At 40.5% G+C, this 15,362-nt stretch overlaps 1 protein-coding gene across 1 annotated transcript in view; it reads left to right on the forward strand.

The window, feature by feature from the left end:
- Positions 1 to 15,362, forward strand: part of cacnb2a (calcium channel, voltage-dependent, beta 2a) — a 33,075-nt gene that overhangs the window by 5,546 nt on the left and 12,167 nt on the right. The window contains exons 2-5 of the mRNA XM_041961159.1: positions 7,709 to 7,828; positions 14,491 to 14,613; positions 14,727 to 14,863; positions 14,972 to 15,048. Of these exons, the coding sequence (XP_041817093.1) occupies positions 7,709 to 7,828; positions 14,491 to 14,613; positions 14,727 to 14,863; positions 14,972 to 15,048 (457 nt within the window). The remainder of the gene's footprint in view (positions 1 to 7,708; positions 7,829 to 14,490; positions 14,614 to 14,726; positions 14,864 to 14,971; positions 15,049 to 15,362) is intronic.

The raw sequence follows: 15,362 nt of genomic DNA on the forward strand, positions 1-15,362 counted from the left end.
TGAATATGTTGAGAGTTTTGAGGCCTACTTTTTCCATCATGGTTTGGGAGATGTAAACAGGAAGTGTATGATGCCATGGAGCAGTTCAGTTGGATGTGGCCTACCTGAGCCTTGTTATTTTCTCCTGTAGTTGTTTATAGTTTGGTAGATCTGTGCCGTAGAGAGTCATATTGCAGTTGCTGTTTAAACTGTAACCATGGATATGCAAACAAAAGTAACCTTCATATGTGAGTTATCAACTTGAGTTTGACAGTTCATTCTTAACCTTGGAAGCAACTGCTGACAAAACAATCTAGATTCCTGTTACTTAATTGGACTGAGGCTTTTGACGGTGTCACACTGTCCTTATCAACAGAAGTTTGCGCAGTCAAATGTTAGATATTCAACCCTTTTGTCCATGTTGGCCCAGTATCAACTAAAATCTTCAGAATTATCAACATTTATCAGCTGCTAAGAAAACGGCTGTGATTTTTGACAAAAAAATACAGTGTATCAGTCACTACGATGACAAGAGCAAGGGATTATTGTCTAGAAAAAGCAAACGATGCACGTAGTCATCCTCCCCTCCTTAAGATAACCACAGAGTCCAGAGGCCAAAGCCATTGGGAATCCTGAGAGAGACAGGAGAGGAGTGCAGCAGAGTGAGGGGTCATATGGGATGGGAAGGAATAGGAAAAGTTGAAATGAAGTGCAAGTGGGAGAAATACGAATTAGGGGACTTCTAGGGAACTGCAAAGAGAGGGGATGTGAATGAAAATAAAATTGGGACCAGTAAACAAGCTGTGAGAGACCATGCAGTATGGCCTGAGTGGGAGGATAGAAGCAGGAGTCTTACTATATGTAAGAATTGAGATAAAAACGACTAAATATAGAAAGGATTCCTTGGCCATGAGAGCACTCTATCTATCTATCTATCTATCTATATATATATATATATATATATATATATATATATATTCTGCATGACTAGAGCTCTCTCTATCCCTAGTGGATACATATAGAGAATGACTCCTACATTGCCAAAAAATGAAAATGGAAGCTTTCAGATCACAAAGAGATTCTTTGGTGTAGAGCTTCGTCCACTGTAAGTGATTCTGTCAGATGCAGAAGGCAGGAGTGGCTGACTCACAGCCTCCTGTTTCACTGTGGTAATAGCCACAATGATTTGTGATGTTGTAATGTAATGATCGCTGTGCCACTGCTGCATGTAGAGGTCAGTGGTGGTCTTACAGCAAGGACCCCTGTCCAAATGAATCAATAAGTGCATTATAGAGACCACAGGACAATTGCCCTTTCAGTTCCCCCCTTCATTTCTCTTTCTCTGACCAATGCATGAAGATGGCCAGTTCTCACACACAATTCTGTTTGTCTGTTCTGTCTCCCAAATGCTAGTGCAGATTTGCAGCCCAGTTTCCTTAGGAAGTAGGATTAATATCGGAAAATTCCGCAGGACACGATTTAGGTCCAGTGCCAACTTTGTGCGGCAATGCATGAACTCATGTGTCATTCATGTGGCATGGCAAAGGGTGTAGAGGTTGTGATGATGGATGCAACTGTACTGCTGCATTGTGTCCCATCTCAGACCAATATATAATGTTGGGTTTTTGAGAAAATACTTATACCAAAGAGGATGATCTTGTGTGTTTGAATTGTTTTTTTGTTGATGTTTGGTTGATTAGTGATGTTGTTGAATGTTCAACAACATTAAAAGTCCTCAGTGACTCACACTGACAGTTGTAACATACCAGTGTCTATCGGGTATCATGTTTTGGTGTAGTCTGTGTTAGCATCATATTTGCTAATTAGCACAAATCAAAAAGTGCCTTGCTAGTATTCGGTAACAAACCCGTTTGTTGTTTGTTTTTCTTTTCAGTAGTTGAGGTATTTCACTTCACCCTAAAGCACAAGAGGAAAAGTCACTGGATCATCAAAATCATTAGGATACATTATCTTGAAACCATGGGTATTTACAACTTCCACGCCAATCCGTTCAGTAATATTTTAGAGAATAAATAAAAATTTTCACCTGAAGGGTGCACTACAGAAAAGTTAAGTCAACAAACTCTTATTCTTAATATTCATCCTCTGGGGAAACGTGAAATTAAATTTCACTTTTTCCAGATAAATGGTAGAGAGGTTAAGTAAGGAAGAGTGCCCTGTGTACATCAGATTCCTTCTACTTTGAATGGAGTTGTGATTCTCAGTCTGCTGGGTGACACCCCCCCTCAAAAAGAGGGTACCACTCCTCAAGGATCAAAGCAGTATCACACTGCTGTTAGATTATTATTAGTGGCCTGCGTGTAGGTGACACAGTGCTGTCAGTATCAGTGTGGCAGCAGGTCTAGAGGTCAGTCATGTCAGGCAGCCAGAGGCTCGTTCTGTCGCTGCAAGTCTTTGTCAGTGTTGCTATCAGAGTGCAGCCTTCACAGCTTCACCACTCTCATCTCCGGGCACTGCAGCTCCATGTTCAGAGCATCTGTGCCCTGTTTGCTCTTGAGGCTAGTGTCAACCCACCTTATTGAAACATATGTGACCATTGCATGATTTATTGCCAAACCAGAGGAATAATGTGTTGTTTTCTTTCCTAAACTACTGTTGAAGCTGAGGTGAGACAGAGGTTAGATGGTATGATGGACAAGATAGCATTTTTTGTTCACCATTTCCATCCATCTTCACATCAAAACATAATCTATCTCAGATAATCGCCCTCCTCATCACGCTAATTGGTCTTAATTAGCTAAATCACATTATTCTCCCCCAGCCTTTCCTTTCATAAGAAGATGTGTCCTTTTTAAGTGCACATGTCATGTTGAAAAGACCCTGAGCAGATGGAGGCTTGTCATTGATTGGTTATGATAAGCACCACTGATTAGCATGTCATCCTTTGATGTACAGTTAGTGCTCCTTGGGGAATGACTGCTGATCATAAACCAGCAGGCCTGTTTCAACCGCTGGTCCCATGGGCCAACCCATGACTTCTCTGACCTCACACAGCCTCATGATGGGTCAGACAGAGGAGCATCATGCGTCAGCAGTCCAACAAGAAAAGAAAAGAAGACATTTTAAATAATCTGCAGGGTTTAACTTTGGCTGTTCCTTGATGAGGATAGGAATTTTTTAATTAACGCTGTGATTATTCTCATTTGTCCTGTGTGGCTTTGTGATGCTCTGCTCAGTTGTAATGAATCGTTGATCTGATGAGTGAGGATTTTAGAGTTGCTTTCACCGAGGAATGTCTAATGCTGAGACCATAGTGAAGAAAAAATTATTTAAAAATAGATACAGTATATTTAACTCTTATTTTTGACAATTGCTCTGCAACTATTTTTTATTATCAATTAATTTGCTGATTACTTTTTTTACTATTATCATTACTTTCTCATTAGTATTAATCAAATGTTTTGTCTAAAAAATGTCACAGAATAGCAAGAAATGTCCCTCTACTCGACTCTAAGGTGACATTAGTTGTCTTTTTTTGTTTGACCAACAGTCCAAAAATCCAAGAATATTCTGTTTAATATCGTGCAAACAAAGAAAAGTAGGAAACCCTTTATTTGCATTGTGATCAAGCTCTAATTTTTGTTATCAATTAAGCTGCTGATTATTTTCTCTTTTTTCCTATAAAATGATGAAAAGACCTAAGGTAGCATTAAAATTCTGCATTTTCTCACACCAATAGATATTCAATTTCCGATGATGCATGATATCATATTATGACACATTTGAAAGTCAATTAATCCAGAAAAAATGACAAAGATACAAATTTATTCAGGTATTGCTCATTGAGCAAGCACTGCAGTCATATCCAAAATATGAGAAAGCCTAAAAGTTCATTGTCAGTATAGCAGGGGAGTCTTGTTTGTTTTGTGTTTAATTGAGCAGCATTTTCTTGCATTTTGCTTTTGCACACTGGTAACCATTCAGACATATGAAAAGAAACATGCAGTCAATGTTGTAGATAATGCTGGTGAAATAAGTTTCACCTTTGCTAGTCTTGTCTTTAGCATCCCCTATGTTACTGATAAAAATTAAAATGCGTCAGTAGGACTAGGCATGAATTTTCAGCTTCCAAAGGAGGGCATGAAAGGAAGTTTGAAATCTGCTGCATGAATCAGTAATGAGAATAATGATTACTTGCAGCCCTAATATGATGCATGATAAAAAGTAAGCAGATTTAGATTCAGATTTTAGGATTTTCTGCAGTAAACCTCTGAGAAGATGGCGATAGGACACCTAATTTTCAAGTATAAACGGCTCATATCAAGATGGATGGAGTGTGTTTACATCTAAAAAGAACAAAACAGCATGCACAGTCGACACATAAACAGTATCCACACAGCACATGCACTGCCCAGAACTGATCACTGCAGAGACACAATGAGCAGATGGACTGACTGTGAGGGGTAACTGAGGAAAAAAAATGAGGGGAGTGACAGAGGAGGAGGAGGAGGAGGAGAAGGAGGAGAAGGAGGGGTGCTAGAGACAGAGATAGAGCGGCAGAATCACTGAAGGAGTGTGCAGGACTAACACTAACAGGCTGAGACACAGAGAGTGAGAAGGAGGGAGCTTGCTGCACCTGAGAGGCAGCAGCTTCATTAGCATCAGGAGGGGAGTCGGTCACAGGCAGCCACACCACGACTCATGTAGATAAACTGCCATTATCCATCGCTTGTGGAGCAGCACAGGGAGCCTACAGCAGAGGAGGAGAGCAAAGCTGGAGCTAAAGCTTGAATGAGAGCATGAGAAGCGTTGCTGCCACCTGACTCATACTGGGAGTCAGCCTCAGCACCTGCAGCGGCAGTCTGAGCAGCTATCAAGGAGACTGGGGCAGACGGGGAGAGAGCTGCTGAGATTATGCGCGGGGCAAAGAGCTCCTGTGGATTCCCCATCTTTGGCAACGGCAGCAGCAGCAGGAGCAGCAGGATCTGTGGCTCTAGAGATAGCAGCAGAGCTAGCTGGAGCTGCAGCAAAGCAAGGAGCTCTCACTACAAAGCAATTTATTTATCCAGAGATGAAGGTAGCTTTTACAGCCAGGGTGTAACAGAAACCAGCTGTCGATGCTGCCACAGTGTTGAATGTACCTGTAGCCAGAGCAGTGACAGTGGCTGCAGCACTGGTGTAAAGGTGACCACAACAGTGCAGTTAGGTATAGTTGTAGCAGTAGTGGGGGGGCGCAGTGGCTCAGGACACTGAATGACCAGTGTGGCTGATGAAGGCCACCTGGATCCGCTTGCTGAAACGAGCCAAGGGAGGTCGCGTCAAGAGCTCTGATGCCTGTGTAAGCAGATTTTGAGTGTGTTTACATTGTGAAAGCTGGTCTGTTTTTGTGTGCATGTGCATGTGTGTATTGTGCCGTCTCTAGTTCATCCATCAGTCCATAGTGTTGGGGTCAGCATGGCACAGTTGTGTATTGCCTGGTGATGATGAGACGCTGGGTGTTGTTATCAGTTATGGCTGTCAGATTCTGGGCAGAGCTCCATATCACCTCCCTCTGACCCACTGGGAGGGTGTTCTTAATAACGCCCTATCGTCAGACATAACCTGATGACATAATAATATCAGGCCAGGTATGTTCACCTGTACTTTTCAAGGCCAAATAGCTTCACAGTAAAAGAGAGGCTAATGTGCAATTAGATTCAAATTTAGGGCATTTATATCCAAAAGCGGAAGAGCTGCATATTCAAACTCAGCAGTGTTTCACACATACTTTAGATGCTTGTTGATGTTTTGAAAGCTGCTGAGAGATTACATTGATCATGAAGGTGATGCTAGCAAGGCAGCCTATGGATAGTTAATGAGCTTATTCATATCAGGTACAAAAGAGGGAGAATGAAAGACACAGAGGCAGTTGAGGAGCAGCAGGGTTTACCATAAGATGGAGGACATAAATATGAATAACCTTGTACTACAACTGTATGTAAGGTAACAACACTTGTGTTGTCTTTATAAGTCAGGTAATGTAAGTGGAGAGGTAGGAGATCCTCCTTTGTATGTATGTGATGGCAGGGTAATGCTAATCAAGCACAGAGTGAGGGAGGCTATTTTTAACTCAGACAGCAGTGTAATGGTGCAGTGAGATGAATGAAAGACCTTGTGTGGGTGGCATAGTAGCGTGCAGGTAAGGATAAGGCTCACACTGCCTTCACTTAAAAATCCCTTCTTTTAATCTTTGACCCTGAAACTGAAATGTGGTCCTGGGAATTATTTCTGTTTGTACATTTGCAACTTTTGGTATTCATTCCAACATCCACATTCATTCCCTCCAATTTTTCTGTTTTTCATCAGTATTTAATGCCATTTCAGTTAGCAATATAGCTATCAGTGTTTTCTTACAAAGCCAAAATGCAGTATCTACATATTTATACTACTCAAAAGACCAGAATTTGGCTCTGTTTTAATGTAGATATTCTCATTTATATATATATTCTATTTATTTTTTACACCCTGCCTGTTTCCTGTAATTGAAATATTTACATTTTTCATTGAACTAATATGTTGGTAATTAGTTTGTCTTCCCACATAGATTACAAAGGAGCCAAATCTGGTCATAGAGAATAAAAGCAGCTAAACAAATCATGCTATAGGCTTAGCAGTGAATGCGTAACCATCTTATCTTAGAATTCATGATTTGATGTCATTAAGATTTTTTTTTTAAATCTAAATCTAATTCTTAATGTATTAAATTACAGGTGAATAAAATTTCAAGGTAGATGGAAAGCTTAAACAACACATTTTTTTGGTTATATATATTCTGAAGCACCTCACTTTCCCTAAAGGTGGAGTGCAGTTTTTCACTTGCATCTGTGGTCTTTATCACTTATTTTTTTGTTAGATATAAATGAAGATTTACATCCTATTTATCTGTTGCAGATTAGCCAGTCAGCCTGAAAGCTTCAAACCCTTTTGTATCTTTTTCGTCTTCTTCTGTAGTAATTGCTCTCTGCTGTTGCAGGGCAGAGTGCTTTAAGAACTCGTTGTAAACACTATGGTCTATAAAGCCATAGCCTGCAAGTATTACTTTATCTAGTTCAGCAATTATTTATGATCTGCGTTCACGTAGTATATGACAAAATTTGTGATGCAAGCATGTGCGTGTGGTAGTGTGCACCAGTGCACTGCACTCAGGAATGTGTCTAAGATAGTAATGATGTGTGTTTTGGTATTTGTGAGTCTGCTTGTTTATGAGTAGCTCTGTCACAACCACATAGCACATACTGGGACCTTGTTTTCTTTAACAATTTCCCCCAGTGTTTGTCATAGCAGGATCACAACAAATCTGCAGGCAAGCCGCTGAGAGAGAGCTAAGGATAGAAGAAGAGCTACTAGTGATGTGACCTTATGAAAAATGACTGTTTGTGTCCTTTGGCATCCTCTCTGAGAAAAAGAGGAAGTATACATGATTTGCTACAGATTCAATCAGCTCATGTGATTTCCTCAAGTTGTTGTTACTATGTGATTGATAGTAGAATTCCATTTTATTGAGCACAATCTCTTTCATTATTTCATGAAATCCGCTGAGACTCCTTTGATGATCAGAGCTTAAGTTGCTTATCAGATGCTCAGCTCCAAAGTTGAACATTTCTTTGAAGAACAAGGGCAATGCAAAGTAAATTGAGTTGTGTGTGTGAAGCCCACCATTTCTCTTACACCTGTCAAGCGTGAATCCAAATGGATAGAGTTGAGTTTCAGTGTATGTTTGTCTTTGCAGGGTTCGGCCGACTCCTACACCAGCCGTCCATCAGACTCCGATGTGTCCCTGGAGGAGGATAAGGAGGCAGTGCGCAGAGAGGCAGAGCGACAGGCTCAGGCACAGCTTGACAAGGCCAAGGTTGGTATCCAAAACCCGGCAACAATAAGGTCACTCGGTCCTGAAACATGTGCGGTGTGGGCCTCAGATGGGGTTTGTCAGAAACATTTTGAATTCGGAGTCAGGTGGAGGCACAGACTTTGAGAGGAGGGACCAGTGATACGCGCGTGTGTTCTTGTACTTTTATTTTTGTAAGTACAATTCGAGTTTTATACCTTCAGAATGAGAACATTTACTGAAAGTGAGGACTTTGTGGTTTGTTTCAGTGGGCTGTTTTACCTTTAAAACTGGACAAATAAAACTGCAAGACTGCAGTTTAAGACATTGGGTCTGAGATGGGGCAAGAGAATGCATTGCTTCAGTGAGGATCCCCACAAGTTTAGAAGTGTGTTTGCACAGACTGGTTTATTATGCTTGAATGAATGATGTCAGACATCACTCAAATGGTAATGTAAACTTTGCACTGGCTGGTTTGTTATTGGAAAATGAGACGCTGCATCTGCTTCCTTTTCGGTCTCATGTTTTTCTTTCTTTTTTGTAAGTACAAGAAAATTAGCTGCGGTATTCTCAACCTGGAAGAGGGGTCACCAGTCAGATCTGAGTCGGGACAAGCCACTTAGAATACCAGTTTGGCCAAGGTTTCTTTATGAAGGTTTTTTTTTTGTTTTTTTTTTATAATTTCTGACTTTCTCAGTTGATTTTACCCAAATCTTAATTATAAATTATTGCTAGTGTGCTTTTCATTAGTCCTGGGGCAAGATTACAATGGACAATGCCACAGGGCTGACTAGACAACTATGAGAGCAGGATACTGGAGCCGATTTCAACTGGTTTCTAGGTTGAAGAAAGGGCTGTTAGGGTGTGCTGATGTGAGAGGTTAGGGGCCTCAGAGGAATCCGCGTCAGTGTTTATCAGAGCCAAGCCTCGCCTGCTCTGCTCTGTTCTGCTCTGGGCCACAATTAGTAGCATATAAACAAACACACACGGCAGAGCTGGATTGCCTTTGTGGGACAGGAATTGCAATCAGAACTCGCTTCCACAGAATCACTCAGATTGCTCTCACTGTTAAGATTTCTGCCTTTGATCTTGGAAATAATTTGGCTAATGTCAAATTCTGTTCTCTTCCGGCTTTGCAGCTCACTGGATATCTCTCACTGTTCTATTTTTGCATATTAATTCATCCAAGTGTCTGAAAAATTGGTTTATTGTCTTTCACAGGGTGTTCAGTGTCTATAACAGCTAGCACACTCATTAGCTGTAAGCTGTAAGCTTTTGGCTATCTATTCATTCTAGCAGACATTTTTCTCCTGCTCTGTGTCGTACAGTAGCTCGTAGCTGGCAAAGACAGATCATTCCAGCAGATCTACAGCATGTTGTTTCCAGAGCCACCTTCTCCGGCTCACTAATTAAAAAGATAAGTTGGCTTTATAGATAACCTGTCATAGATTGCCCCCGCTGGCATTTTACATGACAGATGACCAGTAAAAAATAGCCTCTCAGTGGTCTGGCCACCAGAGAGAGTAAGCTGGGGTCAGAGGAAGTGCAGACTCTCTGACTATGAGCCTTAATGGGCAGTAATTCACAATGACTGCACTGAAACCATTGATATTTGTAAATAGCGTGGACAGAGTTGATGCCTGTAATGTTATGTACAAGATGCCCCATTGCCTTAATGTACTTCTTTACATTTCGTTCATTTGGCATACAAAAATTCACATGTATTTACATATACACACATGTATTAAACAACCTTCTGCTATCTCTAATTGACTTTAAATGGGCAATTTGACACAGCAAAATTAGTATTGAGATTAACAGTCAGTCTGTGAAAACACGGGCATAATGTCTTCTGTGGCTTTTGTCAGGTCTGACATAGTAACCCCAGATGATGTCATCAGGCTTGGAGACTCAAAATTTTCAATGAAAGACTGTAAGCAAATAATTCTCGGAGGATTTCACTAATGTATTATTACCATAATCCCTCATAGTTCGTCATAGTCATGTTGCAAACTAGGTGAGTGGAGTTTAAAATTTGAGATCTTTTACCAGAGAGGGAGCATTTAAGTTGCAATATGGAAAGTGTGGGATGAGGGCTTTTTTTGGATCTTGACCCATGTTAGGATCCCTGTTGCTTTGATCTGTTAATTTTTCCTCAATTTGTGTTTTACCAACTTAAAGTATAATACTAAATTTGTGGATTACTTTTAAATCCATGTCTAGTTGAATTTTTTCTGATGGTAAAAATGGTGGACTTTTTAACTGTACGCGCAACAGAAATTAATATACTTATCTAGTCAAGTTAGCTCACCTGACCTCTTAGGTTATCTGATTAGTAGCACATCTAGTCTGGTGTCATGAGACTGTAATCTGTTTGAAAGGCACTGTTGAGGTCAGTCCATTCAAGGTGAATGGCTTTATGAGTATTTAAACCTGCTATAATCAATAGTTTTAAAATAGCAATGGATGAAACAGCTACTTGTATGTGAATTGGTCATTCATAGGGATGAACCCAAAGATAATTATCACGGACTCCTCAGTTCCCCTCAGGTGTATGGAGAGTTTCACAACCTTTAAGATAACTGTTTTGGTACGTCAGCCCGTAATACATTTTTATGTTCCCTCTCACTGCTCAGCAAGCAACATTCCCCTGTATAAAAGGCTCTGGTAAAGCCACTGTACACCACCTGGCCAGCACCAAATTGTAAAAAGTTAGCGACTAGCTGGTGAACAGAGTAAAGTATTTTTCAGCTAAAGAGTCAGGTATTTCCCTCAAAAGTTGGTAGAGACAAAAAACAGAGCTAATAGGAGAGTTATATGGCATCAAGTGTTACTTTTGCAGCTTGTGTGGCCAAAGAATCCATTAATGCAGCTTTAAATGTTAGGAGTAATGATTGTTTCCCCTATTTTTTTGTTTTATACCATCACAGATTATATAATAAGTGTAGATCGGAGTCAGAATTCATTTATCTCACTTTGTCTCTTGAGAAGCCTTGTCCCCAGTGACAATGGGCACAATTTGGAATCTGATTTGTTGAATTAGTGCACACACATTGCAAAACAAGCAATTAATTAAGATAAGACTTGATGTATGATAGAATACAAACATAACCTCACTCTAACAATACAGTCCAGCCAAGAAAGCCAGATAACTGGAAGCTGCAATGTCTTTGTTATTAACAGCCTTCATCTTTCACCACTTAGTGTGCATACCTGCAATATACTGGAGCAACCTTGAGGATTACAGAAATCTTCCCAGACTAAATTAATGGAGGTTATGGTTGCCTTAATACCACACAATAATACATTTTACAGGCTCTCAGTACAGCCTAAGGCCAATGCACACAGCTAGAGAGAAATCTTTTCAAATCGATCCAGAACATTCAAGGAGAAACAATGTGGGAATCTTGATTTATAGCATGATCCTGTGTCTGCTGCTAATGGAGTGGCTATGGCATGTTAGATGGAAAATCTGCAACAGCAAGGGCAAGTGTTCACTCAGTCACTTTAAATACAGTACAGAGAGGAATGGGAGGTATTAACAACTGGAATATACATAGTGTGATGAGATGTTGTGACAACAATTGTGTGGTCTTAATTGGCTGTGGTCTACAGCACTGCCTCCCAAGGTTCCCAGTTAAAGATAGGGCTTCTCTTGAACTGGTTATCTTTCTTATCTTTAGTCTGCCTCTTATCTCCACGAATGTCTCTCATCTGTCTTCCTGTCCTCTGCTTCCTTCTTTTGCCTTACATCTTGCCATTTATCTTTCCGTCCATCTCCTATTCCTTTCTTTTCCTTACCCTCTCCATTTCCCCATCCTCCCATGCTTCTTACCCAGTTTCTAACCCTCCGCCCCTGTCTTTCTCCCTCCCTTTCTGCAGTCAATATGGCATCTATAATGAAGGCTGGTGTTACGTAAGAAACAGCAGCCTTATGGGCTTGGTCCGGAGATGTAGAGATACTGTACAGAAGTGTTAAAGGTGCCATTATGTACAAATCCCGCCGTCGCCTGTGGTACAAGGTGGCATGTAGGACATGTATGTGTGTGAGATTACCTTCAGGTCTGTAAAATGTCATTAAACCTATAGAAAGCTTCATCTGACTGCCAGCCATGATGGATAAAGGCAAGCAGAGCAGCTGGGAGGGAGGAAAGAGGCAGCGGTCCATGAGACAACACAAGAGAGCACACACACACATACATACGTGTCCTAATGGACCTTATACCTTCATGCAGCCATGTGACTCAATGCATGCAAACGCCAAGGACACTGTGTCCTGTACGAGTCCTGGCACTGCACACATTGGACTGAATGATCTCCTCAGTGGAGATGTCACAACCATGCACACACACACACACACACACACACACACACACACAGAGCTTACAACCATCACTCCATGAAATATTTACATTGCTTTCCAAGTGAGGAAAATTATTCCTGGAGGATTTCACTAATGTATTATTTCCATAATCCCTCATAGTTCATCATAGTCACTTCACACCTGTTGTATTTCAATGAGGCATTAGGGGACAGTGAAAGCCATGATGACAGAGAACGCCCGTCATCTGTTAAGCTCCTCCTGGAGCTGCTGATGAACTCCCATAGTGCTGAGCTTCACTGAGCACTGCTGTCTATACAAAAGATCTCGAGCAGCATTTAGACCCAAGCAAATCCAATCAGTTCACTTTTAAGCTGGAGGGGAAGGGGAAAGCGCTGCATGAAAAGTAATAATCTTTCAAAATAATTTCATCCCTTATTGAGTATTTAAAGCTGCAATAACGTTTTTTGGCCACTTGAGGGCAGCAGAAACATATTGCAAACACAGCATTGACATATCAACATTTTTTTGGTTGATATGGAAAACTTTAACTTCAGAAGGTATGGAGTAACATTACCATTTATTTGGAGCCATGTTGTGATGAATGTGAAAATGAATGTAACCCCACTATTTGCTCTCTTTTAGCTCAGTTTTTGCTCTCAACCAATTCGTGAGGGAATTAGTACCTTAATGTTCCACTGTGTTCACCAGCAAGTCGCTAACTTTATTTGTCTGCCCTTTAATGCTGGGTAGGTAGTGTACTATTATTGGCTGGAAAACAGAAACAATGACCTTAAAGGTCCTAAAATGCACCACAAACATCTTAAAGAAATGCACAGTAGGTCACAGATTTTAGATGTTATTTTCTATACCAATTTAGCTCCTTAATATCAGCAGGGAAAAGTGATCAGTGATTGTCTTTTTAGTCCTCAATAATCGCCAATTGGCACAAGCCTATTCCGGATATGTAAATAGTAAATTGTAGGCTTAACACGTGGCATAACAACTTTTAAAAGTACTAATATGTTACAGTCTGCATTTTCCAGGTTTGTACTGCAAATTAACTCAACCTGTTGGCACGTTTTATTTTTGAGGTTGCTTGGAAAAAATCATTATCACTCATATTTGAATGCTCTTTGAAAGCATTTTTCAGAATCTGAACAAAGTCCAAGTGACATTACATCATCAAAGCTTTGGTGGATTCAATTTGGCTTAGAGCTGAATATCACACACTACTTCCTCTCATCTTGCCTCTTCATTTGCAGGTAAATATGAAGTGTGTCTACACTGCACTCTACAGTGGGAGATTATTCTAAACTACATCCCTGTGCATTCATTTTGGCTTTCAGCTGACTTCAGTCTTGCTTGTCACACACTCAAAGGCAGAGCAAATGTAATCTAGTTGAGGGCATGACTGTGTTGCCAACTGTTGCTGCCATCGCCGCCAGGCTGGCTCCAAGATTATGTCCAAATGCATTTTATGTAATTCTTAAAGGGATGTGTGTCTTTTATGGGTATGTTCTAGCCTTGCAGAGATCTAGATTTAGACAGTTTGTCTGTGAGCATCTGGTTCCCCGTTTTTTAACATTTTCTCACAATGTGACCTGATTAAATCTTATTCAAATCCCTTTTGTAAAAAATGTAATGCGTCATTATGGGCAGAGGAGATTTGCTTGCTGCAAAAATGTGTCAAGGGAAAAAAGAAAGTTGCTCTCTCATACTGTGTGTGTGGACAGTCAGCATATTAGGTGGCTACATCATGCGCAGGAAACATTTCATTAGGTGTATGCATTATCTCAATTTACTCTTTGTCCTAAAGAGGAAGATCAGCAGTGATCCCATAGAAAGGCCAGTATTGATTAAGCTGTTGTAAAGATTGTGGGATTGATTTATGAACCATTTACATGAGTGCTGTTTGTGCTACTCATACGTAAGTGCAAGACAAGAGTCTTGTTTTACTGTTGGTGTTGAAGTGGTGATTGCTACAGACACTAACATGTTGCATCACTCTGAATTGTAAAGTGTAAGTGTTTTAGCCCGCAGCAGAGATACAGTGCAGCAGCCAAATCATTCATGGAGAGATCGCTAAACTATAAGTCTGGATGAGTCAGAGCCTGCTCGTATCTGTCACCCAAGGTTATTTTTACACCTCACATAAATACAAGAATCACAGCTCACCAACAGTGCACAATAAGATTGAAATAAATAAAAAAATCTGCTCTCTTGTGGATATTGTGATGTTATATGTCTTTTTTTTTTACAATTAGGATACAGTTGCTGTTTGACATTTTGACATTTTTGTCATTAAAATCTTTTGCACAATCTGATATTTTTATTTTTCTCCCTCCTTTGTTCCTCCTGAAAGACAAAACCAGTTGCATTTGCTGTTCGCACAAATGTCAACTACAGCCCGAGTCACGATGACGATGTCCCCGTGCCAGGCATGGCCATCTCTTTTGAGGCTAAAGACTTCCTCCATGTCAAAGAGGTGAGTTACAATTACAGATGATATTCAAGACAGTGATGCTGAGGGAGACAAGGATGATGATCAGAAAAAGATGGAGGATGCTCAAGATAAGTGCCTTTAATTATTCTGTGCAGAAATTCAACAACGACTGGTGGATAGGACGCCTGGTGAAGGAAGGCTGTGAAATCGGTTTCATCCCGAGTCCAGTGAAGATTGAAAACACTCGTATCCTCCAGGAGCAGAGAGCCAAACAGGGCAAGTTCCACTCCAGGTAAAACTCGTCATATATCAAGTCTCTGCCTTGGCTGGGACTTCTTCGAAAATTAATGTAGACTTCTTCAGAGTTGTTGTTGATCTCAAACATATTATCTTCTTTCAGTAAACTGGGAGCAAACTCATCCTCAAGTTTGGGTGAAGTGGTTCCTAACTCACGAAAATCTACTCCTCCTTCGTCTGGTAAGCAGCATGGCAGAAAACTTCAAACTCCAACTGTATACTCAATAGATTCGTTGGTCTTTTAAATCAGCTTTTAGTAACTGAATTCAAGATGAAGGTAAGATGTGCTCCGTACATTATTAATATTTTTAATTTCTACCTGCAATGAAGTTGACATTTATCTGTTAGTTATTTGTTTTTATGGCCATAATTGTACTTTTACATGTTTCATTTTCTGTCTCTTTGCAGTAGCATACTTTCTGTGCTACTGTCGATGTGAAATGTACCCTGTTACCTGTGACCTCCTGTGTTCACCTCTGTGTGATGGTGCTCTT

This window comes from Chelmon rostratus, chromosome 20, assembly GCF_017976325.1.
Source record: "Chelmon rostratus isolate fCheRos1 chromosome 20, fCheRos1.pri, whole genome shotgun sequence".
In the NCBI taxonomy this organism is placed as follows: domain Eukaryota; kingdom Metazoa; phylum Chordata; class Actinopteri; order Chaetodontiformes; family Chaetodontidae; genus Chelmon; species Chelmon rostratus.